This window comes from Equus asinus, chromosome 21, assembly GCF_041296235.1.
Source record: "Equus asinus isolate D_3611 breed Donkey chromosome 21, EquAss-T2T_v2, whole genome shotgun sequence".
Taxonomy (NCBI): domain Eukaryota; kingdom Metazoa; phylum Chordata; class Mammalia; order Perissodactyla; family Equidae; genus Equus; species Equus asinus.
In genome coordinates this window covers 42,898,044-42,923,561 of record NC_091810.1, presented here as the reverse complement: position 1 = coordinate 42,923,561, position 25,518 = coordinate 42,898,044, and the positions used below count along the sequence as shown (strand labels likewise).

At 44.2% G+C, this 25,518-nt stretch overlaps 1 protein-coding gene across 3 annotated transcripts in view; it reads right to left on the bottom strand.

Annotated features, from left to right (window-relative positions):
* ARHGEF3 (Rho guanine nucleotide exchange factor 3) overlaps positions 1-25,518 on the bottom strand; it is a 284,203-nt gene that overhangs the window by 184,846 nt on the left and 73,839 nt on the right. For all 3 annotated transcript variants that reach the window (XM_044754094.2, XM_070493511.1, XM_070493509.1), the window contains exon 3: positions 4,265-4,331. In XM_044754094.2, the coding sequence (XP_044610029.1) occupies positions 4,265-4,331 (67 nt within the window). The remainder of the gene's footprint in view (positions 1-4,264; positions 4,332-25,518) is intronic.

Sequence of the window (25,518 nt, the reverse complement as noted above, 5' to 3'; positions counted from 1 at the left end):
GAGTGGCCAAAGTAGAGCCATGTGACCCAAGCCAGAGCAATCAGAGTCCTACGCTGGAATTTCATATGTGGACCTTGGAAGTAAAAAATTCTTTCCTTCCTCTGGAAATGTGTGGCTGTTTGCAAACATCCTCTCTCCAAAGAAGTCTACATGCAGTAGGTGAAGATAAGAGCAATTCCCCAAGAGTGACAAAGCTGAGAGAGGGAGTATCCTTGGATACCGCTGTACCTGAAGCCTACCCATCTCAGTTTCCCTCAGTCACATGGACCAATCAATTCCCTTTTCCTCTTGAGCTGGTTTTAATTAAGTTTCTATCACTTCTAACCAAGGGGCCTGACTAATACCCTAGACCTTGTTTTCCTCATCTGAAAATTAAAAGGTTGGGCCTACAATGTCCAAAGCCCCTTCCAAAGCCCCAGAGTCTAGAAATTCCTTCCAAAATGGCCTACGTGAGAGTAAAGACCAGGCACTGGAGAAAGAGACAAGACAAGCACAGCCCTGAAGTGTGGTTGACATTTAATTGAAACCTCTGTTCTGGTACCTAAACAATGCCTGGTACACAGTAGGTCTTGCTCAGTATTTCCTAGGTAACTAAAAGGTGATGGCAGGAGTTGTGCTCCTGCGATTTTCACATTTCTAGGGTGAGTTCCCTGCCTGAGTTTGTCTGTCTGTCTCTCTCTCGGCTACCTGGAGGAGCCGTAGCAAATATCTTCACAAGGAAGGGTGGAAATTCTGAACTTAGCACTTTCCCAACCAGATGGGGACCAGATGTACAGTGAGCACCTGACAGAAGAGCTGTCTTGGAGTAAGACAGCCCCAGGGTCTCTCCTCCCTCAAGGTCCCAACTTCTTATTCCCCCTATTCTGTTCTGGTTTTATTCATAATGTTCCCACCATAACTATCCCAACCAGCACCAGCCTTTTGACTTCTCTCTCTGAACGTATCTGCAGCACCCATGAGTCTGGGGAGAGATGTGCACAGTACTCTCCCTTGCCGGAGGGTGGGGAACACCCAGGGCCTCTGTCTCCTTAGATGAACATGGGAACGTGCAGTAATAATGACAACCTGTGAAAGGACTAAACTGTTCAGTAGCTGGAAAGGATGTGTCATCCAAGTGTCACCAGCCCTTCCTGAACCTCTCTCCAGCCAAAAGCTCCAGCCAAAGAGAGGGAAACCACAATGCTACTCCAAATGTTTTGAGGAGTAATGCAGATCTGCAGTGAATGTTTTCAGGGAAGATGAGGAGAGGGTTATATTACAACTCACTCACAAAAACTTTCCTTAAAATTATTTTGAAACACCTCTCTCTTTTCCCAAAATGTCTAATCCTTAAGACACCAACCACCCCCTCTCCTCCGCAGTGCCCTGTCCCTGGGCTCCCCCTCCTTAGCCCTCGTCCATCTTCCTCTTCCTGTCTCATCTGGAGCAATGTGCTTCCTTCTCCTCTTGCCTTTTCCAATCTGTTTCTCACCACCTTTTCTCCCCACCCCCTAAAAAATCCACAAATGCCCAGGACCTGGGTGAACCAACACAGGATCCTTTTCCTTTATAAGCTAAAGAGGAATGGAATTGCAAATGCTTATAACGGTTTTCTCTGACACATATATAAATATGAGAAATTTGCTAGCATGGTGATTCTAAAACCTTCCATTCTCAATAAAGAAAAAAGGCATTCACAAAAACTGTGCCCTGCCTGCAGAGGGCATGCACAGCTAACAGGCCTTGGAGTCATATTTCATTAGAGAAAATGTATCAGATAGATAATGCCTCAAACATCTTCATCCTAGCATTCTGGGTCCTTCTCATTCTTCAGTTCTAGTTACCATGATCATGGTTACTAAGTGTGTCCTGGCTGGGAGTGAGGTGTTTCCACTTGTTTGGGTTCCCTTCCATCCCTACCATGTCATGGAGGATTATGCTCTAAGGTGGAGAGAAATTAGTTTGGCCACAGAGAAATCTGGCAATTGACCAGGCCCCAAACCATCACCCTCTGGTCTATCTTTTTTGTGCGTATGTGACAAGGATTAGCCCTGAGCTAACATTTGTTACCAATCTTCCTCTTTTTGCTTGAAGAAGATTGTCACTGAGCTAACATCTGTGCCAGTCTTCCTCTACTTTGTATGCGGGATGCTACCACAGCATGGCTTGATGAGCAGTGTGTAGGTCTGTGCCCGGGATTCAAACCCATGAACCCCAGCCGCCAAAGCAGAGCATGTGAACTTAACCACTGTACCACCAGGCTGGCCCCACCATGTGGTATATCTTGATGTCAATTTGTCTAACTTTACCAATAAGCTCCGGGGGCCAGAAGAAATCAAAGCAAGGACAAGAGACCAAGATAAACACCACAACTGGCCTAACCACCTAATAGACTCTATTCACTCCAACAATTTTAACTATTTGGGAAAATCTTAGGAGCTGGCTAAGAATTTGGGGCTGATAGGAAGTGGAAGTCAACAATGCATTAGATTCTGTCACCCACTTGGTTGCAATTAGCCAGGGATAGTTTGTTCTCCTGCAATGAATTACTAATTTTAAATGTTACCATTGCAAGGATTAGGCTAACAAGGGGTTAATTAAACCAAATGTGTGTCTAACAGGTTCCTTTTCAGCAGCCAGTTCTATAAACCAGAGTTGTGCTAAAAAATTCACAGAACATTTTTCAAGGGGGAACAGCTGAAGAGGTCTCAGAGCCATAAGCAGGGTAATCAATTGTCCCAGTTTGCTCGAGAGTGAAGAGTTTCCCAAGACATGAGACTTTCAGAGCTAAAACCAGGACAGTCCTAGGCAAACTCAGGTGATTGGTCACCCCAGATGTACCCCAACTCTTGGCTAGTGACCACTCTTGAATCAGAAGGAAGGCTAGGGTACACTGAAGGGTGGGCAGAGAGGGAGAGAAAATAAACGCCTTCAAAAAGACCAATTTGCTCACAGGAGGCCCAATTTCTCTATAGTTCAAAACTGACTATAAATGTCAACTGTTCCAAAGTGTGTACAAACTCTTTTGCTAACAAAAGGTTTATGGTCAACAACTTTGGGAAATGCTGCATACTCCACCAATTCTCCTGAATGTAGTCTCCTTGCCCATCAACACATCAAAGGCTCTGAGAGGTCCTGCTGCGGTGGACATATTTACCGTGGTGCTCTCAGTATGTCCTAAGTTTATTTGACCACATAAGCCTTTTCTCACTTAATAGTTATGATCAAGATTGTGGATTTTGTGTCATGGGTGTGAGAGATTTATTTATTCATCCATTCATTCATTGAACAAATTCATGAAGCATGTGTGTGCCTGGCACTGTGCTCAGCCCAGGGATACAGCAGTGAACAAGAGAGAGTGACAAAGTTTCTACACACCTGATGCTTAGGGCTTCCAATCTTAAATTTCAGAAAGTGCTAACACTCTTGTCTTAACAATGAGAAGAAAGCGCAGGGGTCCATAGGAGGAGCTTCTAGCTCAGACTCAGGTGGGTGGTCTCAATGGCTGCCCACAGGAGGTGGTGTCAAAGCTTAAACCCAATGACGAAGTGGGTGGGCCATGTGCAGTGGGTAGGAGCGTGGTGCTGGGCAGCGAAGGACAGTGTTCTGGGCAGAAAGAACAACACATGCAAAGGCCTGGTGATGAAACAGAGCTCGAGCATTCTCTACATATGCAAGGGTCTTGTTCCCAAGGTCAGAGCCAGAATTCATTTTAGCACGCAGCAGGTCCTCCATACACTTTGACTATGATGATGATGATGATGTTAAGGAAGAGAACTTTGCATCAAGAGGTTAGATCTGACCCTTCTACACCTCTAAGGGTCTACAGCTTTGTGACAGGGAGAATTTTATGCTTCCCTTTAAAATCTGTTTAAAGCATACGGACTTCTCCTTCTGGAAAACAGAGCTCTCCACGAAGTCATAAATCTACACATTAACAGATTGTACATTTCTGCTTTCTTTTTTCCTTCATTGTGCACTGGTTCCCAAGAAAACAGCCACAATGCCTACCTCATCATCCTTGAGACCTCTAGGCTTCTTCACAAGATGCTTCCAGTAGCCCAAGACCTACAGGGCAAGTGAACACTAGCAGGTGCTTATTGGGCCACTTACATTTTTTAATTAAACCTCAACCACTGCTGCAAATGTGACCTCCCCAAGTAGTAAAGCACAGAAGCTTTCTCAGTGGAGACTTTAACTAGTAAAGCCAACCCTGACAGCATCCTTCCTGGGGCATCCAGAAGAGGACATACGACAGCAGGCATGACCAGGGGAAAACACTTACCCCTCTGAAATTCCAGGCCTTAGGAGAGGGAAACATGGGAAAGTTGTTTTGCTGCTGCCGTTTAGGCCTAGAAGAGGAGAAAAGAAAAGACAATGTGTTCGTTATTCATTGGTTAGATCTTCAGAGAAAATCACCGACTTCAGATGTAGCTTTAGCAAAAGGACATGCTTGGAGAAATGGCACAGGCAAATGAGGCAGCTGGAGTTTTCTACAGCTCTGCAATCCTTAGCGGCCAAATTCACTCCAAATTCCTTCCCAGTTCCCCAGGAGGAAAGCTCCAGAGTCCCTTAAAATAGTCAACCCCTCACCCTCAAAAAATAAAATAAAGTCTAAAATTCAACCTGGATACAATCAAAAAGCCAGACTAAACTCCCAATCTTGATCTTTACTTCTCACACATGAACAATTCCCAAATGGACACCATCAGGTGATGTTTACAGCTTCGCTGGGCCTGGAACTCTCCCTTGCCGCACACACGCTGGGGAGCCCCAGCACCTCCAAGCAGACCACACTTGAGCTCCAAACTTTGAAAGGGACGATCAACAGGACATGGTTGGCTACTGCCCAGCAAGACGGAACTGGCTTCCTCACCTATTGATCTCTCCACATGAATCAACTTCCTTACATGATGGAGGCAGCTTCGGTCAAGTCAGCACAAGAGGCAGGTAAACAGGACAGGGGAGGAAAGATGCAATAATGTGGTGGGCGGCTCCAGGCACACCGGGAGCACCCTGTTTCTGTCTGGTAAAGTGAATCCGGTTTTGTAGTTGCCAACACACCTACAAGGACACCTTTTACAATGTTTTTATGGAGTGATCAACCACTTGTCTCAAAATGTTATGCCTGTCAACATGGATATTCAAATTTCACGTTTGCTTAAGTATCACCTCATTGAAAAGCAGTCGTGGGAAAGGTTCATCTTGGACTTTCCCTGAAGTTTTAGTCACTGAGATACCAAAAGGGTGTCGTTGGTGTTTAACGTGATAGTCACACCTTTACTCGGACCTCTGTGCCATAATCAGCGGGAATGCAAGGCAGATGCTTGCAGTGACCGCTGAGCAAGATTTGCAGTATGTCAGGCCTGAGGAAAAGTCTTGACTGGTTCCACCATACAAAAGATAAACAAAGTACAAGGTAACTATTATACTAGCAACAGCTAAAGGGTATTGAGTACTTAAAACAGCATATGCTAATACTTTATATAATCTCATTGACTCTCACACTGTGAGCTACAGTTCGTTATTGTACCCATTTAATAGATAAGACAACAGAGATCTACGGATATTAAGTGACTTGACTATCATCACACAGGTGAAATCAGGATTCCGATCTCAGTTGCCAGATCTCAAATCCCACGGTGTTTGATTAGCTGTGTGACCCTGAGCACGAGGCTTAATCTCTTGAGCTTTCATATTCCTATTTGTAAAACAGGAGAAATAACACCCAGTACATAGAGTCAAGACGAGAGGAGAACTCTAACTCAGCTCTGTCACGCTAAGTACTCAACAAATATCAGCATGGCACCCCCCCCCCCACCTGCTGGCCAAGTCCTGGCTCCAAGAACAGCCTTCCACCAGGGACACAGGCCTGACACAGAAGAGCCAGGACAACTCACCAAGCAGATGGGAACTCCCACCCAATATCTTTATATCCTGCCCCATCCTTCTGCCTTGCCATCCTCCTCACCCACACGTACAACAATAAAGACCCAGGCTAGTCACATCTCAAGACAAACAGAGAACATGTGGGAGGTTATTTAGATTTAATACTCTTCTATTGAGTAACATGTTGGTCTAAGCTCTTCTGAAAAGGCATTTCTCCCATTAAAAAAAAAAACTTAGAATTCAGCAATACTTCTCCCTAGATACCGCTCCCTCCCCTCCGGGGTTATAATTGGGCTTTGCTTTCCTAATAATTTGATGAGCTTCACTGCTTCCAAAGCAACAACATACAACAGAACATTCTAAGTAAATGTGCCCCTGTTTTATATGTTGCAGTCCACAGAAAATGATAGTCCCAGTAATTAACTCTGATTAAGTTACACGACATGCCAGGGACGTGCTAAGTGACTTGCCTACAAAATCTAAGTCTCACAATAACATAGGTTATTATGTTATACCATAACGTTAATACATGATATACAGATAGTATTATAGTGGTGTTATATATTATATTTTATACATAACACATTATAATGGCATTACATAGTTTTAATTAAATAATACAGTAATATATTATAATTTGTATCAATATATTTTCATATAATAGTATGGTATAATGAGCATATGATCATTACCCCATTTTACAGATGAAATAAACTGAGGCTCACAGAGGTTAAACCACATGCCAGAAGTCACACAGCTGGTAGGTGGCCAAGTTGGGATTCGTACCAAGGTGTGTCTGACTCCAGCTTTACAGATGCAGCCCCTCCCAAACAGAGAGAAGCCCCACCAAACGGGGCAGAGGATGCTTTTGGAAGAATCCAGCCTGGAGGCTCCTTGTGGGAGGGCACCAGTCTAGAAGGGCCTTCCACTATGAGGCCTCATAGGCAAAGAAAAGGCATCAGAGCAAGTCTGTCAATCCAGGGCACTCTTAGGCTACTCGGAGGCACCCCTGTTGGCTGGGGAACTGCCAGGAAACCTCCCAGGAGATGGGCTGTCCCTAATGGTTAATTCCCCCCACGCTTGCATTCCTCCACTAGCCAGGCTTCCAGATCATTCACATTAGCTGGAGTCCCTTTTAACGATCTAATCTGGCATCGTAAGAATCTCCTGATAGTTTCTTCCTCCTCCTCAGCCAAACACTACTGCCCAGGTGGCGGGAAAGGACAGCTTCAGGGAACAAAATCCCCGCTCCTGAGAAGGCTCCTGTGTGAAGGCCATGGGGGACGCCGGCAGCATAAAGAACACCACTGCGGAAGCCTGTCAAGGCCAGGTCCTCACCACGGGAGGGCCAGTCGGTCCTGGGCATATTTCTTCTGTTTTAGAAGCAACTTCTTTGCACTGCCAGCAAAAGTCCAAGCCGGAAAATGGCACTTGGTGCTATGGGTTGCTCAGACACAAAGTTAAAACAGTTGCCTCTCTTAACAGAGCAGGGAGTTATCTGTAGTTTGTCCAGTCCTCAGGACCCTAACGTGAGCCAGGCGCTCGCACAGTGTGTGCACCCGTGTTTAGGAAGCACAGCCCATCCCACAGATGTCAGGAGGACAAAGCTGACGGGAATCATCCACCTTTGGGGGGGGCTGATGGGAAGTCAGAGAGAAACTGCTGAGACAGGAGGAAGAGATTCTCGCCTGGAAGGAGGTTACAACCCTACAAAAGGTTGGAAAGAAAAGTGATAAACTCTCCACTCTTGGGAAATTTTATAGTAGAAATGGAGAAACGCCCACAGTGGAAGTGAAAAGTCACTTAGGGAAGGATCTCAAATTCACGTGTGTGTCACTGGAACCAAACAGAATGAGCTCAATAGCAATAGGTCTTAGGGTTAGCAACGAATGTTTATACTAGCAGCAGCTAGTATTTTCCACCACATGAAAACAAATGTGAGTCTTTCCCAACACCTTGAGAAGAAGATTAGCGATCATTTCCAGAACAGCTCCAAAGAGTGTGGGTTTCAGAAGCAAACACTGAGACTGCTTCTGCTGCCCGTGCACCGTGTGGGGCTAAGAGCCTGGTCTTCAAGGTAGAACAGACTTGGGGCTCCAAGAGTGGCTCCCTCTCTTTGTTGCTGGGGAACTTCAACCAGGCTACCTACTCCCTGCTCCGTCTGAGCCTCCATTTTCTCATCTGTAAAGTGCGGATAATAACCTCTTTTCACAAAATTGAAGCATGAAATTAATGTACTATATAATATGTTTAGCAGAGAGTCTGGCACCTAGTAGGTGCTCAAATTAGCTATTATTGTTACTGAGAAAACTCCTTTTTTAACCTGGTATGGGGGAATGTTACTTATCATTATCATTCATAAAGGCTCATGTTGGAGAGCCAATGAAATTTACATTAATTCTTACAGATTGGAAAAGATGTAAGTAAAATAAAACAAGGGCTTCAATGTGCCATGAATATTTGTGTTAGGTGACAATAACATGGCCACAAATATGAACACAATGTAACCATGAAAAGAGAACCCCCCCCGCCCAATATAATTTCCTGCCCCCACCTTTTTTCTTTTCCCAAAGACTATCACCTTTGCCAGTATGTTGTATATGTTTTAAATATTTTAATATCTTAATTCTCAAGCTAGAGCATCTCGCTAATAAAACTCTCCTTTTGTTTCTTTTGTTTTACCTCTCTATCCATGAAGACAATTCTAGCATTACTAGGAAAACCAAACAGCTACACTTTATAAGAGAAATTGGTGCTGGATGTGGTACCACCTGTGCCAGGTATTTTTATTCTGGTGGTGGTTTCTGTCACCTAAACGTCTTCTTGGTTCTGTTTTTGGGACATAATCGAGGATAGACTGACAGGTGTTTAGCCAAGTGAAGACCCAATTCTTTGCAGAGAAGCTCACTGTGAGAGGTAGTTTGCAGAATGGAAAGCTCATCACTTTGGCTTGTCTCTTAAACAAAAGCACAAAGAAACCACCCAGGAAGATGCTTCTGTAACTCATCAAGCTGCACTCAGCTTCGTCCTACTCATGCCATGGCTGCCACGCCAACTCTTTATTTCCTGATAAATTATGGGAAAAAAGAATCACAGACCCTCAGAAATGGTCAACCTCAGGAATGAATCTTCTTTGCAACAGTCCTGTTGAGAATGCAACCTGAAAGAGAGCCCTCATCCCTTAGAGAACGGGTCTGTACTCTGTTCATGGGGGCTCACTTATTAATTTACTCACCAATACTTATGGAGCACCCACTATAGACCAGGCCCAGTGCCAGGCAGTAGAGATACAAATACAAGTGAACAAACAGATCCAGTTCCTGCTTTCATGAAGCTTACAGAAGGACAACAAGATGAAAAAAAGAAAGCTTACAACGTGACAAATAGTATTAAAAAAAAAAAGCAGTGGTAGTGGGGAGTGCCAAAGGGGCCCAATCAAGGTTGAGGAGCCAGAAAGGCCTCCCAGAGGACATGAGGCCTCCCTGTGACGTGCCAGAGATGAAGGACTCAACCAGGTGATGAGAGAAACGAACTGTAGGCCAGGCCACAGGAACAGCATGCTAAAAGTGCAGAGGGTAAAAAGCTGATCTTTGAAAAGATTAACAAAATAGACACAACTGAACAAGTTAAAAAAAGGGTGAGGAGAATACTAGTAAGTACTGTTATGGAGAAGGCACATAGCTAGATACAACATCAGTTCAAATGACAAAAGAACGCTAACAATAACTTTATGCCATTAAATTCGAAAACTTAAAGTGCTGAAATTCTTTTAATATAACTTATCAAAACTGTCTCAAGGAGAAAGAGAAAGCCTGGAACGCCCTATGACTAATAAAGAAATGAAAGAAAGTGCCAGGCCCAGACAGTTTTACTGATGAATTCTACAAACTTCCCAAAAACAGGTCATTCCAATAGTATACAAACTGTTCCACAGAAGATAAAACGAGTCCAGAGTGAAGGAGTAAAGGAGAGCTGGCACATTTGAAAAGCTGGAAGTAAAGTATGACAACTGTCAATAAGGAAACGGACCAAATGAAGTTATATTCATTCTTAACAATGGAAGACTATATAGGACTATATATTAATGAAAAATCTCAAAACAGAAAAAATGAAAATCCAAGCTGTAGGAGATATGCATGATATGATGTGATATACTACTATTTAGGAACACACAAAATACAGCATGCGTCATTTAATGATGGCGATATATTCTGAGATATGTGTAGTTAGGTGATTTCATCATTGTGTGACCATGATAGAGTGTACTTACACAGACCTAGATGGTAGAGCCTACTACACACCTAGGCTCTATGGTACCAACCTTATGGGACCACCGTCAAATATGCAGTCCATTGTTGACCGAAACGTCATGATGCAGTGCGTGACTGTCACACTCTATTGTTTATAGCCACATATATATGTAGTGAAAATGTAAGACTACAGATGAAAAGGCTGTATCAACTGCAGAAGAGTGGTTCCCTCTGGGGATTGAGAGGGGAAAAGGAGTGGGCTGGGGCAGACACAAGGCTTCATCTCCGCCAGTAATGTTTCGTTTATTCACTTATAAAGTCTGAAGCCAATAGGGCAAAATATTGCTGTTTAGTAAAGCTATATAGTGGGTACAGAGATGAATATTATAATAGTCTCTATTTTGCTATATGGGTGAAATATTTTACAGTTTAAAACAGTAACAAACAAACGAATAAATTATGGCACAGTCATACAATAAAATACTAAGGCATCCTTTAAAAACAATGAGATATACTTAAGTCTTTACCAGCAAAGGCCTTAAAATACAGTATGTGAAAGAAGAGGCAGGAGAACATGTGCAGCCGCTTAGGTTTATACACACATACACAAACACACACACACATACAGAATCAGCTACGAGTGTGCAGAGTGAGGGCCCTGGAAGAGCACAGCCCCAACTGTGGACAGTGATTGATTACGCAGCTGAGGTGGGGGATGGGCAGCATAAATGTGGACATTATCTTTTACATTATGTATTTTTAAATCTTTACTATGAAAACATATCGTGCATGTAATGGAAATTATAATAATGTTTATAAAAAGGCCTTGACAGGTGGGGAAGGAGCTAGAGGGGCATGAGATGAGGTTGAACAGGTGGACAGGGTTGAGCCTTAAAGGCCCGGGGTGGGGGTTTGGTCATGGGCGACGGAGCTGCACTGAAGAGTCTCAAGCAGGGAGTAAGATGACAAGATTTGCCTTTACAGAGACCCCTCTGGCTAGAGAAAGGAGAAGCGAGCGGTCCTGAGTGAAGGCAGAGACCAGCTGGGAGACGACTGCAGGTGTCCAGGCACCCTGCAGCCTTTCTCACGGGGCACTTTCAAGATTCTGAAGGCACAGAAGTCATGTCAGTTCAGACTTCTCTCTCCCATCCTCCACCCCTCTGGCAGCTCTTTTTTTAGAATAGCACTGTCCAATAGAAATATCTTGTGAGCCACGCATATAATTTTAAATTTTCTATTAGTCACATTAAAAAAGTAAAAAGAAACAGGTAAGTTTAATTTTAATAATATAGTTTACTTAACCCAATATATCCAGACATTACTATCAGTTCAATGTGTAATCAATAGAAAAAAATATTAGAGATATTTTACATTTTTTCATACTACATTTTCAAAATCCAATGAGCATTTACCCTTGCAGCACATCTACAACACTAGCCATGTTTCAAGTGCTCAACAGCCACACGTGGCATGTGGCTACCATATTGAACAGCGCAGATATAGAAAAATAATGCACACAGTTTCAAAGAGCCTCAGAGTTTGAAAACCCACTGCTCAACAATTAGTGATCAACCAAAATGTATTAACTGAGACCTATATGAAGTGTCAGACATTCTCCAAAATGATTTTAGTAACCATCTGAATTCAGAAACATTCAAAAGAGCAAAATACTTCACAAAGGCTTTAGAGAGGTAGTCTCTGGAAAAAATGACAGAAATTATTTTTGGGTCACAAACATAAAAACAATCTACTTGAATGAAGCAACCAATAAAATTCTTACCCAAATGCAGAATATCCCAAACAAACGCCTACAATCTGTTCCTTAGTAATAAAGAACTACTGTATTCAAACTAATTCCAAAATTAACATAAAAGAAGAAATTGAAGTGATTTTTTAAGCTCACGATTATATTTGTAATCCCCCTTTTGTGAAATGCTTGTTCAGGTTATTTACTCATTTATATAAAGGGGTGTTCTTCTTTTTCTTATTGATTTATAAGAACTCTTTATCTATTCAGGATACAGCACGTATCAAAGTGTCTAGCACATAGCTGGCACTCTAGTAACCATATTAAAAAAGTATATATTATAACCCATCAACTGATGAATGGATAAACAAAATGTGGTATATGCATACAATGGAATACTACTCAACCATAAAAAAGAATGAGTACTGATACATGCTACAATATGGAACAATCTTGAAAACATTATGCAAAGTGAAAGAAACCAGACACAAAAGGGCACATATTGTATGATTCCATTTATAGGAAATACCCAGAATAGGCAAATCCACAGAGACAGAAAGCAGACAAGTGATGATCAGGGGTTGGGAGAAGCGAGGGAATAGGGAGTGACTGCTTAATGGGTACAGTTTCCATTTGGGGTGATGAAAAAGTTCTGGAATTTGACAGTGGTGATGAATGCATAATATTGTACATGCACCTAATATCACTGAATTATCATATACTCTAAAATGGTAAATATTATGTTTTATCACAATTTTTTTTTAAAAAAGTGAGGGTAAAACAAAGATATTTTCAGGCAAATAAAAGATATATATTTAATGGGAAAAAATCCTCATGAAATAATAATGCAAAATAAAATGCTATTAACTACTCCAGACGAGGGAATTGTGTCAATAAAAGCCAGGAGAGAAGCATTCTGTGCAGCCTGGGAACTGATGAAAATGGCTTAGATGTGAATTTTTATCAGCACTTCTGAGAAATCGCCCTCCAAGTCCCTGTTTCTGAGACACATGTTTATGTGAATCATTCAACAATGACAAAATTCCCATACTCTGGCTTTCTCCGCTCCCTCTGACTGTCCACCCCCAGCCCCAGGTTCTGTGCTCAGAGATTCTGCAGCAATGCCCTTTCCCTCTTCTGCTCCCATCTTATACCCATTCTGCTGCATTTCCCTTTTGCACTTGAGCTTCCTGCAAAGCTTTTATCTTTAGAACAACTTTTCATGGGTGCAGTCTTCCAGAAGAACTGTCAATGGTAAGTTTCTATGATTCTTGAGTGGTGCCATAAAGGGGCAGTTTGGCATAGTCGTTAAGAGCACAGAGGCTGAAGCCAGCTCTGCCATTCCCAGGCTGTGTGACACTGGACAAGTGACTTAACCTCTCTGTTCCCTAGTTCCCCATCTGTAAAATGGAGGTAATAACAGCACTCCCTCATGGGGCTGTTGTGAAGATTAAATGAGTTAACATACGTACTGCTCTTAGCACCTGACACACAGAACGTGTGCTTTCAGAGTTAGCACCCTTCCAGCTGGAGGATGAGCTCTGGAAGGCCAGAGACTATGTGATTCGGATTCACTGCTGTCTCTGCACCCCCTGCACTTAGTAGGAGCTTACTAAATAGCCGGAGAATGAACGCACAGTACTTGCCTTCAGTAAGTGTGTGGTCAGTGGTATCACAGAATAGCCTTATATCTACTCTGACAGAATATGAATATAACCCCATGCAGTTGAGAGAGAGAGAAGACAATCTCCATTGTGGAGGCCACCTCACGGGCCTTCTGAGCCCTAGGCATGGAGCCCAAGGCAAGCCTGACATGGGCTGTGGATCTGCACCCATCTTAGCCTTCTCTCTTCCCCCAGGCCTCTCTCAGGCTGAGCTGGATCCTAGATAGGCACTTTCTGAACAAAAGGTCCTCAAACTCAAGCCAGCTCCTTGGTCCAAAACTGCCCAAATGAACAGCGCTGGAGGGAACGCTGGTCACGAGCGCAGGTCAGGCTCCAACACGGCACCATCCCAAGGTTTTGAAGCGTGCTTTGGACTATATGTGATTTTCACCTTATAATCCCACTGTGGTTCCCTTGCTGTCTCTTCACCCAGGAGAAAGTACCTGCAAAAATGCCCTAACTGCCCCCAGAAAATAAAACCCCAAACGCTCTCAGAGACATCATCCTATGACAAACGCACCAAGGCTCCTGTCCATTTCCATATTTCAAGTCCACGGATGGGCCACAGGTGGCTCACTGACATTTCCATGTATTGGGCAGCTACCATAAATCTTTCTGGAACTAAGTATGGCCACCAAAGAGAGACAGCAGCAACACAGGGTGGTCAGAGCATGGGCTCTGCAGGCTCCAAGACCTGGGTTCACACCCAAGTCCATCAAGGGACTTTGGACAACTTATGGAACTTCCCCAGGCCTCAGTTTCCAACTTGAAAATGGATGTGATGAGACTTAGACTTCTAAGGTTGCTATGAGGAGTAAATAAATAATTTCTGTAGAGTGCTTTGCATACTACCTGGCTCACACCGAGTGCTTAATAAATGTTAGCTCTAAATGTTTGCTGAGTGTCTACCATGTGACAGGCATTGTTGTGGGCACAAGGGATAGTGCAGAGAGCAAAACATAGTGCTTGTTCTCTTGGAGCTTCCAGTAGGAGGTGATAAATTCTATGGAGAAAAACAAAGCAGACTAGGGGAGTGGGGGGTAGTGGGCGTAGCCGCCATTTTATATGGAGTGCCCAGGACAAGATTTTCCGGGAAAGTAATGTTTGAACAGAGATCCAAAAGATGGAGGAGAATGTCTTAGGCAGAAGAGACGGAATATACAAAGTTCCTGAGGCACAGCTGAGGAGCATCAAGGCCAGTACAGCTCGAGTAGGGTGAGCGAATGAGCAAAGAGCAGAGAAAGTCACAGAGGGAGCAGGAACCAGATGGTAAGGGTCTTACAGACTACTACAGGGTCTTTGGATTTTAGCCTGAGTGAGAAGGAAAGCTATGGGAAGATTCTGAGCAGAGGAGAGAAATGATCGAAGCTTTAAACAGTCGGCTATCAATGCCATGTGGAAAGATCAGCTGTAGGGGCAAGACAAGGACCAGGCAGGAGATGACGAAGTTCCTCCAGTGGCCCAGGTGAGGGACAGCAGAGACTTGGACCAAGATGGTGGTGGTGAAGGTGGTGAGCAGCAGTGGAATTATGCATATGCTTGAAGCTGGGTAACAGGATTTGCTGGTGGATTGGATGAGGAGGGTGAAATAAAAGAGAAGTAAAGGATGCTCTAAGAATTCCAGCCTGAGCAATTGGGAAGATGGAGAAAACCTATGGGAGGAGCAGATTTGGGGACAAAAATCAAGAGCAGACACAGCACGTTTGAAATGACACATTTGAATTGGTAGGGACCTCCAATGGAGATGTGGAATTGGTAGTCAAATATAAGCAACTGGAGATTGTATTCAAGAGTCATGGCCTTTAGACAGAGGAGGAGCCCCACTGAGGTGTGAGGAGGACTAAGAGAGAGGAGGTCAGCCCCAGAGGCCAATGGAGAGAGTGTTTCAAGGCGTGCTCAACTATTTCACTAAGCAGGGGATGGAGAAAGGTCCACTGAATTTGGCACAGCAGAGGTCCCTGGTGACTTGACAAGAGGAATGGAGTGGAGTTGGGGGACAAGAGCAGAGAGGCACTTGTTCAAAGATTACCTAGAAGCACGTTTGTAGAAAATACAAGTTGACAGGGATCATTAGGCATTGGCCAATCCACTGAAGCCATGAAAATGCGAGCTCCTGAGGGCAGGCACTTTAGCTGTCTTTTTAATGCTTTACCCCACTCTCTGGAGACAGTGGGGTAGGTGCTGAATAAATGTCTGTAAGACTTTTCTGAGTTCTCTTCACATCTCCAGCCAAACAATACAGGTCAAGGGGGACTTGCCATCCCTAACAGCATGGTATGGAAGACAGTGAGAAAACTCATACGCAAATTATCCCAGGAAGGATTGTTTCACTTCCCTCCCTCAAGAAATGAGAATTAACACTACCTGGCATGTATTCAGCACAAAAATAACGTGTTGCCCAGTTACTCCTCACTGGCATTCTGATCGGCGTCATCACTCATTGGCAGCCCCGAACTTCAAATATTCAAGCTTACTGTAAGCTAGTCTAGTTAGCAGAAATTACAGAATATTTTTGAAGGGATGTTTTGTAACAGAGGTCTTTTAATCCAAGTTAAGAAAATTATTTTTTCCTATTCTCAAAGTGCTGACCTGTAAATGATGTTCCTAAGGTTTTAGTGTTTGCTTTTAAAAGCAAAGGGATCATTCTCCCTCTCCCCGCCCGCATCCCTCTGAAGTACGGTACACTTTCAATGGGAAAGGCTTCATTACATCCTAAGGAAATCCACATCCTGCACCTCCAGGTCACAGCCTGGCAGAGAGTGGCCTCGTCCCTCCGGAAAGGATAATTAGTTTTCTACCCTTTAATCAAGGAGCAGTAGATTGTTGTTTTTCTAAAGTTTTGCCTGGGGAGAGTCTGTTCTGTCCCGATCATGTGTTTTTCTAACAGGACTCCCTGTATGTACCCTACCTTCCCGTGAGCCAACGCTGAGAGGCCTCCCTTGTCTGCAATGAGAAACTGAAGCTCTCCACTGATGAGAGACCCTCAACTCCACAGATGTGGGACCATGTCAAGGTCTTCCTAATTCATCAGCACCACTGACCTTTGACTTATGGACCAGGAGAATCCTTGATCTCTCTGTCTTGGAGACTAAGTATTTACAGGTTTACTTTAAAAAAAAAAAATGCTTGCTATGTACCAGACACTGTTCTAAGTGCTTAACGAACATTAACTTATTTAATCCTCAAAACAATTTTGTGAGTAGGTACTTTTATTATTGCTACTTTACAGATAAGGAAACTGAAGCTCAGAGAGGTTAAGTGACTTGTCCAAAATCACACAGCTAGTAGGTGGCAACCCGGGCAGTCTTGCTCCAGAGAACACAAACAGAGAAACAGATGTTCAAACCATTGCAGAACCAGTGACAACAGAGGAAAGGGGAAGGAAACAAAAATGCTTCCTAGGTATCAGGCCCAAAGCCAGTGTTACTGGGTTGACTGCTCTTTACATGAAGTGCAACTGGACTTGAAAAATAATAACAATAATAAAGATCAGAGATTAGTCTTATTTATTGGTTTCTCCACATTTGCAAATAAAAATCCATGCAGATTAATCAGTACACTTTACTGTGTGCACGTTATACTTTGATAACAGTATAATTATAGTTTAAAAATTTTAATGGCTGAGTTTTCTTAATGTTTTAAAGGGATTTGGATCAAATAAACGACACTTGGAAGGCATTTCAAAAAACTCACCCTGAACTCTCTTTCCAATTTTTGTCTTAAAAATAAAATTAAGAAAAGTCTTTGGAATTGTCCTACAAAACTACATATAAATCAGAAACAAAAAGGAAGGAGATAAATCCACATTTTTCAAATCCTGGAAAGTTCTAACTCACAAATTATATTTACAGACGCCATACTTTCCTCGTTCCTATCTAACAGGGGATCCGTGAGGCCTTTCTGCCCAGGGAGGAGCAGAAAAAATTCTTCAGACTTTATTCAATACTATATTGATCAGAGCTAATAAATCAGTTATGTGGGTGGTCCAACACCTCCAAAATAAAAATCACAACATAAAAATGAGTCCTCAGAAATGGGCACCTCCAACAAACGTTCTTTGATTCTAACTCCGTTAAAAACACCAAAATTCTTAAATTGGCCAGCATCTCTTAAAGCAGTTTATTGACTCTCTGATACAGGACCTACCACAGTCTCCAAGGTAATTAGAAGCTCCATAAATGCTGTTTTTGGCAGTGACTGGGGCCACACATAAAAACATGTTTATTCCCAAACTGTCAGTGACATCTAGAGGTGGGGGTGGGACCACGTCAGACTTGTTACAGCATACGTGGGGAAAAAGGAAAGGCGATGCCAAGGGCTCCGCTCAAACTGAGATTATTTCATCACTATGACAAGCAGCAAGCCAGCCCCAAAATCCTGGTAAGAGAGGGTAATTCTGAGTAAGAGAATTACTCAGAGTAAGAGAGTGAAATATTACTATTTTAAGAATAATAATACTATTAGTGCTTTTTATGTGGATTAATTAATTTAATTTTCATGGGGACCCTGAGAAATAAGGGCCATAACAGAGAAGGCTGAGGCACTGAAATGGTAGACTTGGAACTGCCTTAATGGCTACTAAAGGTTAGGGCCAGATAGCCTGATGCCAGGATGCCTGCTCTTAGCCCCTGAGTCTCAGCGTTGATCAGTTATGTGCTACTTACCAAATATTTCTATCAAATATGGTTTGTCTGGAGGGTAGGGCAGAGCAAGCCCCCAGCCCATTCTCTTGGGTACTTTGTCTTCCAGCTCACCAGCTGGGCTCCAGTGAGAACAGAGCTGGCACTTGCATCAGCCGTTGCCATAGCTGCTACCATGGCAACCACCCCTTGTCGCCCAGGCAAAGATGCTCTCTCCTCTTGGGAGCCCTGATTCAGGGATGCAACCCCCGCAGAAACACATCTTTTTACCTGTTCCCAACTTGCTCAAGTCTTTCCAAGATTTGGAACCTGTTGGGGGTTCCCTAGGTCCCTGTATGCATTTGGACTAAACTGACACATATAAAAACTGTTGGGGAGATGGGGCTCATAGAGAGGCCATGCAGAACTGCAGAGTGGGTGGTTAACCTCTTGAGGGACCTCGGCACCTGGCAGGGCTGAGTTTGAGTCCTGGCTCTGGCACTTGCTAGCTGGGGACGCTAAGCAAATGATTTGACCTCTAGTAACCCATGTCTTAGAATATGAAAAACCTGGATGCCATTAGATTTTATACTTTATAGAGTTGTTGTGAGGTTTGAGTAGACCCAAGCATGTAAGGACACACAGAGTAAATGCAGGTTATTATTAATGGCTACTATTAACTGTCCTCACCAATGCAGTGGTGCTGGTGCTGGCAGCAGAGCAGGAGCCTCACGCTCTCCTGCTGCCTTTACAGCTCAGCAGCCTGAGATTCAAAGCAGAAAGCATCCTGTCGATAGTGCAGAGCCATTAATTCGAGGGCTGGACAAGGCCAATAGAGCACACGGTCCTCACACACCCATCTGAGCACAGGGAGACACGATAGTGGTCAGCAGGGACCCCAAATTTACTCCTCTTCCCTCTAGGCCACATGGTTCTCTGAAAAGATCAATTTATCAAAATAAACATCACCGATATTCAACAAAAACGCCACTGAGCAAAACACCTTTTAAGATACTAAAGTCATGGATGAACCTTCAGAAATCTTTAGGCCAAATGATGGCATTCAAAACTGTCTAGAAAATTCAGAAAAAAATAATATCCACACTGTCAGCAGTGGTGATTTCTCAGGGTTAGAATTGATCCAGGGAACCCACACTTGCCATGTTACACATTTCTACACCGTCTGAACTTTTACAATATACACATATTAATTTTGTTATCAGAAAAGAATAGCTTTTTTAAAAATAGAAAGCTGAAATGTTTTGCCATAACATAGACCATTCACAAAAGAAGGAACCCAAACAGCCAATAAACAAATGAAAAATGTTCACCCTCCTTAGTAACTGGCAAAATGGAAATTTAAATAAGATGGCATGTTTGCCTTACGAATTGGCAATTTTCACATGATAATATCCAGTGTGGGCAAGAATGCAGAGAAACAGACATTTTGCTTCACAACAGTGAATGTATAAATTGGCATAACGTTTCTACAGTGTAATTTAGCAGAATGTTCCAAGAAAATTAAAATGACCCAGAACTTCACCCTTACAATAATTAATTTGACAAAATACGCACAAACATGGGCTCAGCAACAAGGATACGGCTCCCAGTGTTACTTCAGAGGGAGAAAATAGACACAGCTCAAACAGCCAACAGTAGGGACTGGCTCCTGAGAGCACACTTTGCAAAGGTCTACATTCAGTATGTAAAACAGTGGCAAGAAGACTTGCTTATTCCACATTGTGGAAATACAGAATTTTCTGGATTTGTTGCTTTCCTCCCCAACTCCCTCTGTTTTGCAGCTGAGCAAACCAAGACCCAGACCTATTAGACACATGCCTCCAAGTGGCTGGGACAGGTTCACAGTATACTTGCCTTCCCAGGTGACAGAACGGTCGCCTCCAAGGCCAGACACAGGACCTGTGGTGGGGCCACAGAAGGCCCCGCCTGGGGGGTGCAGACATCCTTCCCGCAGGAACCACACGTTCCCAAGCGCTCTGGGCCCTGTCCCAGCTTCCAGGAGCAGCTCCAGACAAAGAATAAGGCTGGGGTCCACGCACAAAGCCCTCTCACTAACAATGAAGCAGCCATCCTCCAGAGAGCATCTGCCCTGTGCCAGGTCTGCACACGGTGCTTGTCATCAGCCACCTGTTACCCCACAGCAACGCTGAGGCTCAGGGAGGTCAGCTTCCCTGTCTTAAGTCACCCAGCTAATGGGTCTGTGAACTCTGCTCAGGTTCTTTCCCTTTTCTAGGTGCCTCAGTTTGCTCATCTCTAAAATGGGGAGAGTAATAGCAACCACTTCAGAGGGTTTGTTGTGAGGGTTCAATGCGTCAATCTATAGAAAGTGCTTGGAACATTTCCTGACCTATAGGAAGCTCTCTGTGTAGCTCTCGTTATTTTAGTGAGACTACATAGAGTAGTGGTTAAGAAGGACTCTAGAGCCAGCTGCTCTGGGTTCAAATCCCATACCCTCCACTCACTAACTGTGTGACTTTGGGCAAGTTACTTAACTCTTTGTGCCTCAGTTTCCTCATCAGTAAAAGGAAAATGATAATAATAGTACCCACCTGTGTTAACGTGAATGATCACATTATTTAGCTGAGTTAACATACTTAGAAGAGCTAAGAACAGTATCTGCCACATAGTGGGCCTCTCACATAATAAGCCCAACACATGTGTTAGCTGTTTCAATATGATACCACTCTGCCTCCCATTAGCCCACAGCTGCACTGGAACAACACCACCAATAGTAGCCATTATTCTGGTTGACAAGAACCTGACACATTTCTCCTGTTTAACCCTGACAGAACTCTATGAATGGGTGCTATCATTATTCAGATTTACAGGCAGGGAAACTGAGGTACAGAGAGCTCAAGTAACCTGCCCCTCAGGTAAACTGCGCTCACACAGCAGGAAGCAGCAATGCCACCAGGCTTCAAACCGAATCACTAGGGCCCCAGGGTTCTCGCCCCCTGCACTCCATTGCTAGCCCAACACTCACGCCGCCCGTGGCTGTCCACTGTGAAACTGCATGCCTGTCAGTGTCTCCTATGGAGGGGGTGACGCACGGCTTTCTAGCTTTGAGATGACTCAGTGCCAAGCACCCACGATGCGGCACGAACACCAGCCCCACAGGCGTCTGACGAACAGATAGGGTAAGTCACACCAGCACAGTCACCAAGGAGCAATCCCTGTCGTTCCTCCCTGTCTTCCTGGGAAAATACACTGGTGTGTGTCTAATTGTGGAGACGACACATAACCATTAAAACAAAATTCTGGACTGAGATATCTAATCGGTGTCTTGGAAACGCATGCTGACATCCGCACAGCTGGTTTCCCCACAGCTGTTGATAGTCATGTGTTGTTTAAACGACGACCTGCTCACAAGTTCACGCTGGGAGGTGAAGCCAGGGTAAATCTTCTTAATGTGCCATCCCAGCCTTTGGAGCATGAAAGTCATGGCAGTGAGTTCACTTTCCAACACCAGACTAAAAGGTTTACAGAGCTTCCTTGCACACTATCTGGCCAAGAAACAGCAGAGCTCAACCAGAGGCGAGTCATATGTCCCTCACAACTTCCTAAGCAATTCACCAACAGAGCTAGTTGTTGGAAAAAAAACCCCACGACCATGTGTTTCACCAGGATCCACAACCCTGTATTGTTTCAAACCCGAGAATTTAATTAAATAGTGTCTGTTTTCAGATAATGTGCCTAAAACTCGAACAGATCAAAAGCTGGAAGGATCCTCAGAGAACCAGCTAGTCTACCACTCTGGTTCAGAGGCTGCAAAACCAAGAGCTGGCCCAAGGTCACGTGGTCTGTTGGTGACAGATTGGGACCTCTGAAGGTCTCCCCGTTTGCAGGTTCTTTTGCACCCATCTCGCTCTCTGGATGCAAGTGTTCCCAGGGGGAACGTCTGCTCTTTCTCCCTGCTCAGCGTTTACTCCCCCTTCTGTCAAGAGCATCCTGATCTCCTGTGGGCGATACTCCCTCCACAACTTTCAGACTTTATGATTCAGGAAAGGCCAACCCTGGGCTCCAGAGATGGGCATGTGACCTGGAATAATGAAAGCAAGACCCACGACTTTTGCTGGAGTAAAAGAAACAAGATGCAGTTCTCTAGTGCATAGCTAGCTGAGCTGATGGGGTGCAAACCTGGAACTGTGCAGGTCATTTGTAGAGAAAGCCTACCTGAGAAGGAAGCTAATCTGGGGAAAGAAGAGCAAGAGACCGAAAGAGATAGATTACTGGTGACATGGATTAGACATCTGGATCCAGCCATGCCTGAAGCTAGCAGAACTATCACTGGATTTGCCAGTTAAGTAAGTCCTTTTTTTAAATTTAAGCAAATATGCATTATATGTGTCATATGCAACAACAACAACAAAACCTAAGTTTTGTTTCTTTGTGAAAGTTTGTAAAAGGAAGTAAATGACAAAATGGGAATGTTCCCACGAGACCCTCCACAGTGCCCAGCACAGTGCCTGATACACAGCAAGTGCTCAAAACAAGTGTAATGAAGTGAAAGCTCTCCTTCAGGTCTCTTCTCAGCAAGACTCTCCCAGACCACCCTGTGGGAAACTGCAGCCCTCCCCACTCGCTATCCCCCACCCCTGCCTGTTTCCTATGGGGTTTATCACCATCAGACCTATCCTCCGACTGACTTACTGTTTCTTGTTGGTTTCCCCCACTCGAATCTCACAATGGTGGGGATTTTTGTCTACTTTGCTGACTGCTGTGTCCTTGGGGCTAGATCAGTGCTCAACACCCACCGGTGCTCAGTATTCAGCTAGTGAATGAACAAATGAGGGGACAGATGATGGAATGAGTGAGTGCACAGAATGCACGGAGGAGAGTGCCCAGCTCATAACAGGCACCCAGGTCCCCACCTGCTGCCACTGCCTGGGACCTCTCGAATCTGGGTCCTCTCCCTTCTGCCCTGAGCCGACGCTCCAACAGCCATCCCACAATCCAGGCAACTTGATCATCCCCCACCTGTCCAGGTAGCATCAACAAGAATTAAAAGGCAGGGCCGGCCTGGTGGCGTATTGGTTAAGTTCGCATGTTCTGCTTCTCGGTGGCTTGAGGTTCGCCTGTTCGGATCACAGGTGCAGACATGGCACCACTTGGCAAGCCATGCTGTGGTAGGCATCCCACATATAAAGTAGAGGAAGATGGGCATGGATGTTAGCTCAGGGCCAGTCTTCCTCAGCAAAAAGAAGATTGGCAGCAGTTAGCTCAGGGCTAATCTTCCTCAAAAAAAAAAAAAAAAATTAAAAGGCAAGTAGTCCTTTGGGTTATAAAGATGTTTTCCTTCTTTTTTTCCAGCTTATAGAAATATTGTATGCTGAGTACAAAAGCACACAAAACAAAACCGTAAAGTAGGGGCCGGCCTGGTGCCGTAGTGGTTAACTTCATGCAGTCCACATCAGCGGCCAAGGGTTCACAAGTTCAGATCCCGGGTGCAGACCTAGCACTGCTGGTCAAGCCATGCTGTGGCAGCATCCCACATAGAATAGAAGAAGATTGGCACGGATGTTAGCTCAGCAACAATCTACCTCAAGCAAAAAGAGGAAGATTGGCAACAGACGTTAGCTCAGAGCCGATCTCCCTCACATAAACACACACAAGTAATAAGTAAACAATGAAAAATCGTAATTATTTAACCTTTCAATTTTGGGTGCAAGTCATAAATAGGCAGACTGCTGATATATTTTATATGACCCACAAGGTGACTTTTTTTGAGGTAGCTTCAAACATTTAAAAAGCTAGATTTCCTTTAGAAATCAGGTACCTAGCTTCAGTTAATGTCACAGAGGGTCCACATTCCTGCATATGACAATGACCAGCTGGAGTTGAGTGGCAGCTGCCCTTTCAGGTGGGGTGGGGTCTCATGGGGTCTCTGCTTCTCCCTATTGTGGCTCTTGCACTGCCCTGGCCACTGGTTTGAGGTGCCTGTCTGGTACCTGTCACACACAGAGTTGGCCACCTCTGGTCTAATATATATCGTTTCAGACTCTGCTGTGGTCATAAAGCTTTCTAGGAAACCCCTCTGAAAATTTCCCTCTACCTCCAACAGTGGTCAGGGAAGCCACACATAACCACCTAATTGTCAGCATGAAGAATGCTGCATTTGCAGCACAGCCCCTTCTGCAGCCTCAGCAAGCTGGGTCAGGTTCAATGTCTCTTTCTCATTCTGACTATCCGAGTTCAACAACTGGCCTGTACACACTTTAACACGCAGCCCTTCAGTTAACCCCACGGGGGAGGGTCCCACAGTCCTGAGCACCCACTGAGGTGCCTTTTCCACGAGACACTCCAAACCTAGTGTTTATTTAAATCCAGCCCCTCAGTGTGGACAGACTTCACTGATGCCGGACAGCCACAAGAGACCAGACCACCACTGCACCGGAGGCCTGCGGCCCCATGTGTATCGCCAGCCCATGATCTGCCATCTTCCTCTGTGTTGTTTACACTCCAGTTCCACCATACAACAACTCTCAGGGCAGGGACTCTGTCTGCCTCACTGATTATTGTTTTCCTAGAACCTAACCCTATTCCTCACAGAGGGGGCCTTCAATCCATGATGGACGGATGGTCAGTGAGTGGACGGACACACGATGGTGGGTGGGTGTGCACGTTACAGGGCGAGAAGGGAGGGGATAAGCCACTTAAACTGTCGTTTCTAATTTGCCAATGTCATGAGGAAATGATTATATTTAAAATGTTAAATTTAAAAGTATGGTATAAAATTGGAATAAACTCACATGTTAAGGAAAAGACTATAAAACTGATAGTGGTAGAACGTTTTTATCCCTTTGTGCATCTCCCGTTTTATGAAGTTCATTTATAACTGTCTATATTGAACTATAACCAAGTGAATATTCTCCCCCTAGACTTATAGAGTTTGAAACACCAAGGGCCTGTGGAGGAAAAGATAATATTTTGGATTAGTTTGGCTGTGAGAGTGGAATTGAGGGGAGGAGGAGGAAAAGAAAACACGGGAGGCGAGCCTGGCCATCCGCAGTGGAAAGCAATCTTTCAAGACTCGTCAGTGGCCCCAGAATAACCGATTGCAGCCCCCACCTGCTGTCTGCAAAAGCAACGTTATTAGTTCGCCTTCCAGATCCTGGAAATTCAGTGTTATGGGAAATTATATTTCTTTTGGAGCAAAAGATGGTAATTTTTTCAGCACTGGCCTATAAACGCTTCCAAAGGAAAACAAAGAAACATAAGAAAATCTTCTAATACAAATACATGAATTTAAATTAAAATAGTCATGCACCTCGAAATGCACCACTGCTCTGGGACTGTCCTAGCTCACGGGGCAGCTAGAATAGCACGCGCCTCATAGCAGGGCATGGTCC